We start from the raw sequence: 3882 nt of genomic DNA on the forward strand, positions 1-3882 counted from the left end.
GTGGCACTTGGATGTATTATTAAACTTATTTCAAATATTAGCTTCAAAGAATATCCCTGTACACATCATACACTGTTATCTGCTTTCTTAAAATGAAGTCCTAGAAGTGAAACTTCTGGGACATATGGTAGGTTGAATTCTACAGCTTTGAATAACGATTCACCAAACTCTATTCCAAAGATTGTACCTGCATCCCACTAGCCGCTAAAAGCCTTGTGTTTCCCCCTTGTCCTCAACATGAAATGTAAACTGTCTCTACGTCAAGAAGCTCTGAATTCTAGCTCAATAATTCACATCCACTTTGTCATGCTGCAATAGCCAGAATGGCAAGAGGCTCAGTTTGCTGAAAACATACTGACCGGTAAGGGGACACCTTGTTATGGGGTCTGAGACATAGCTGCTTCAAGCCACCTCTGAGAGTGAGGAAGAAGGACATGGAAGAACCCATTTAGGATGTCCAAAATAAAACTCCCAATGGGCAGCAGCTAGACAAGTGCTGCTTTTCCTCTGACTGACCACAAATCTCTGATGTCAACTTCCTACCAAGATAGATCGCTCAAGCCATCACAAAGTAAGACAGTCATGGAAAGAACTAGTTATTCCCTCTACCACAGGCAACTGGTCTTGTTTGGTTTATATCTTAATGAGGAAGCTGGTCTTCATTAAAAAGTTAGTTGTGGCCATTCTATCCAGATGAGCAATAAAGACAGAAGGCAGTGGTCGGTGCTGAGATATGGGCCCTCATAGGAACTGAACTGCCCGCAGGAACTAAGACCATGAGAAGTTACCAACGTGCACACCGTTTAAAAATTGTCATGCAAAACAGATTGGATCTAGAAAGCCATGGTATTACTTGTTAGAATTTTTTTTCTTTTTAAAAAAGCAAAGAGTTCCTATGAGTTTATGGCATCTAAACCCCAGATCTACAGTAATTCTAGGGCATAACCCCCCTTCTTTTGAATAAACATTGTGCAATCTGCCGGATTTCTCTGTGATTTTTTTTCATACTTGTGAATCTGTTTGGAAAGAAAAGAAAAAAGGGAAGTGGTGGGAAAGGCTTCTGTTTTTCATAATGTCTAATCTTTCTCCCCATTGGCATTCGCCAGATGTTGCTTTGGATCGGAAGATAAATATTAAAATCTAAGCAAGAACAAAGTGAGCTGTTTACTGGGCATATTTTTCAGATGTTCTCTTGAACACTTGAAAAAGACAGCGATGCTTTGATATGTAGGCTGGCTGGAATCCACGGTGGAACAGCCCCTCTGAAAGAGTTGGAGGCCCGTAGGCCACAACCACCCTGCCTGTGCGTTCTGACAGCTCTGTGGAGCCCAGTGGCCATGCGCTGAGAGGGAAGTCAAAGAGGACAGGAGAGATGGAGCTACCTCAGGAAGAGGCCTGAGAACGATGGAAAGGCTGACTCTGCACGGTGATCTGGTTCAGAGAGGCACAGGGAACTCTCTTCACAAAGGTAGACATAAGGCCAGGATCCAGGCAGTCTCTCTGTCCCCATGGAGACAGTCAAATCACATTGCAAGTAGGTGGGGCTGCTGACTCCACAGCTGTCTTCTGCATGCCTCAGGTCACATAGGAAAGCCAAGGACACTGGAAAAGTCACCATGAGTTTAGGTAAACCTGTGGAAAGAACTCAACATCTTGTGTCATTTCACAAATGATGTTTTCTTTGACCAAGGAAAATGAAATTATCAGTTCATTTTTCCAAAAAGAAAAAAAAAAAGCATCATCAGTCAATGTGGAACATTGTCTCTAAATAAAGTAGAGGGTATCCTTTATGAATGACACATGAGATTATCTGTCCTTCACATATATGGAAACATATTCACTAGCACACACATCCATATAAATATATATACATAATTATTAAAGTATTATATATATATATATATACATGTTATAAGGCAGATGAGTATAAGGAATGGTTTTCTAAACATAAATAATCCTCATAAATAAAATTACTGAAACAGTTATAATATTTCTGAATGAATTTGCTACTCTAGACTCATTTCCTTCCTCATTCTCATACATAACCATTTGGCATTAAAAAAATAATAATTCAAGTGGCTGGAGAGAGGGCACTAGGTCTTCTACCAGAGGACCTGGGTTTGATTCCCAGAACTTGCATGATAGCTCACAACCGCCTATAACTACAGACACCCTCTCCTGGTCTTTACCAGGCGCATGCACAGCACACAGACAGGGGAGACTCACATACATATAAAATAAAAACTATTCTTAAGTGTGTTAAACAGATTTATATTTCTAAATGAGAAGCTACCAACTTTTATGTTTTGAACATTAATAAACATCACACAGGACAAAATATCTGTGACCTTGTTCTTTCTATGTAATGTACAATTCCTAACGTTTGTGCATGATGTTGCTGCATGCAGCTGCTGTGTCATGTCCTTTCCGTGCACTGTCTGCCATGACTGTAATGAGTCATTTGCTTCACCAGTGAACTTTTGGGTATTTCCAAATATTTGCTGCTATAGATATGAACAGGGTTTCTCTAGGATGAATGTCTATGAAGAAAAAGGCTTGCAGGTGTAAGGTCAACTTTAAGACAAACTACTACCTTGTTTTCCATAGAAATCTTTGTATTCCTACTGTCTATATTATGGTCTTATTCAACAACTCCACCGAGTTGCTGGTATTTGAAATTATCAGACCCTGACTTTGCCTTGTGGTGAAGAACACAGTGTCACACTGTGGCTTTAACTGACATTTTTTTTTTAAATCTTGATTTTTTTAGATTGAATTTCCATTTTTATCATTACATATTAAATGGAGAAATTTTATGTTTAATTATAATTCATGACTCTGTGAAGTTTCTGCTCTTGCCCTGTGGCTATTTTCTACATGGAATATTTATTTATCTTTTTCTTATTTATCTGTTCCGCTGGGGTCCTCTGAAAGTTGCTATTATCTCTTCCAAGTTGCTGGCTAGGCTTCTCACCCTATATGGAACGCCTCAGTTAACAGAACTTCTCTGTGTATTATAATGACCAGTAATATTTCATGAAGCAGAAAGCAAGTATTTTGCCCCATTTCTCTTGGACAAGGAAGAGACATAAGGGCAAAGTAAGGCAAGTATGATCCCAGCATCCAGGACAGAGAGGCATCAAGTAGATCATCTGTGAGTATGAGGCCAGCCTGGTCTATAGCGTGACTCGGTTGCAAGCCAACCAGAGTTACAGAGTCAAACTCTAGCTCCAACAAAAGAGCAAAAATAATGCAGTGTCAGTAACTTTTAATGGGAAGAAGAACAGGTGTCTGGTGAGGCATTTTAACAGGGCCTGTCTGAAAATCCTAAAGTGAACAGGAGAAGAAAAGGAGCTGTAGTCTGCTCCATCTGCAGCTAGCCCATCCTCATGGGTACACAACAAACATTATCTGTGTCTTCGGGCATGAATCCATGATTGCTACCTCAACCCAGCACTGACAGTGAGGACCTCACCAGGTAAGCACGTGCAACAGGATTTGTACTTATGCAATCACGGCCTAATGCTATTATGGCTGCTCTTGCATTCCAATGCACCTGATACCTAGGACATTATCTGGGAACGTTTTGAATGAATAATTGCAGACAAAACAGCTGATGGTAGGACTCTCTTGTGGGTAGACAAAAATATGAGACCTTTCTAGTTCCAGAGCCCCAAGGCAAATAAAAACAGGCTCAACACCTATAAAATAATGAATTCATTATAGGTGATTAAGTAGATGCAAATTGACAGGGTGGATTATGAAAAGCACCCAAGGCTGGGGATCAAAATCCATGGGTTTTATTCAAAGTTCTGCCACTAAATAGCTCTGTGACCTTAATCGCTTTAGCTCTTCATGCCTCATGGAAAAGTTAAAGTTTCC

General features: G+C 40.2%; 1 protein-coding gene across 1 annotated transcript in view; it reads right to left on the reverse strand.

Annotated features, from left to right (window-relative positions):
* The window catches only part of Pkhd1 (PKHD1 ciliary IPT domain containing fibrocystin/polyductin), a 480627-nt gene that overhangs the window by 390498 nt on the left and 86247 nt on the right, over positions 1 to 3882 (reverse strand). The window contains exon 34 of the mRNA XM_031366970.1: positions 1383 to 1602. Within this exon, the coding sequence (XP_031222830.1) occupies positions 1383 to 1602 (220 nt within the window). The remainder of the gene's footprint in view (positions 1 to 1382; positions 1603 to 3882) is intronic.

The sequence above is a fragment of the Mastomys coucha genome, unplaced genomic scaffold, assembly GCF_008632895.1.
Source record: "Mastomys coucha isolate ucsf_1 unplaced genomic scaffold, UCSF_Mcou_1 pScaffold14, whole genome shotgun sequence".
In the NCBI taxonomy this organism is placed as follows: domain Eukaryota; kingdom Metazoa; phylum Chordata; class Mammalia; order Rodentia; family Muridae; genus Mastomys; species Mastomys coucha.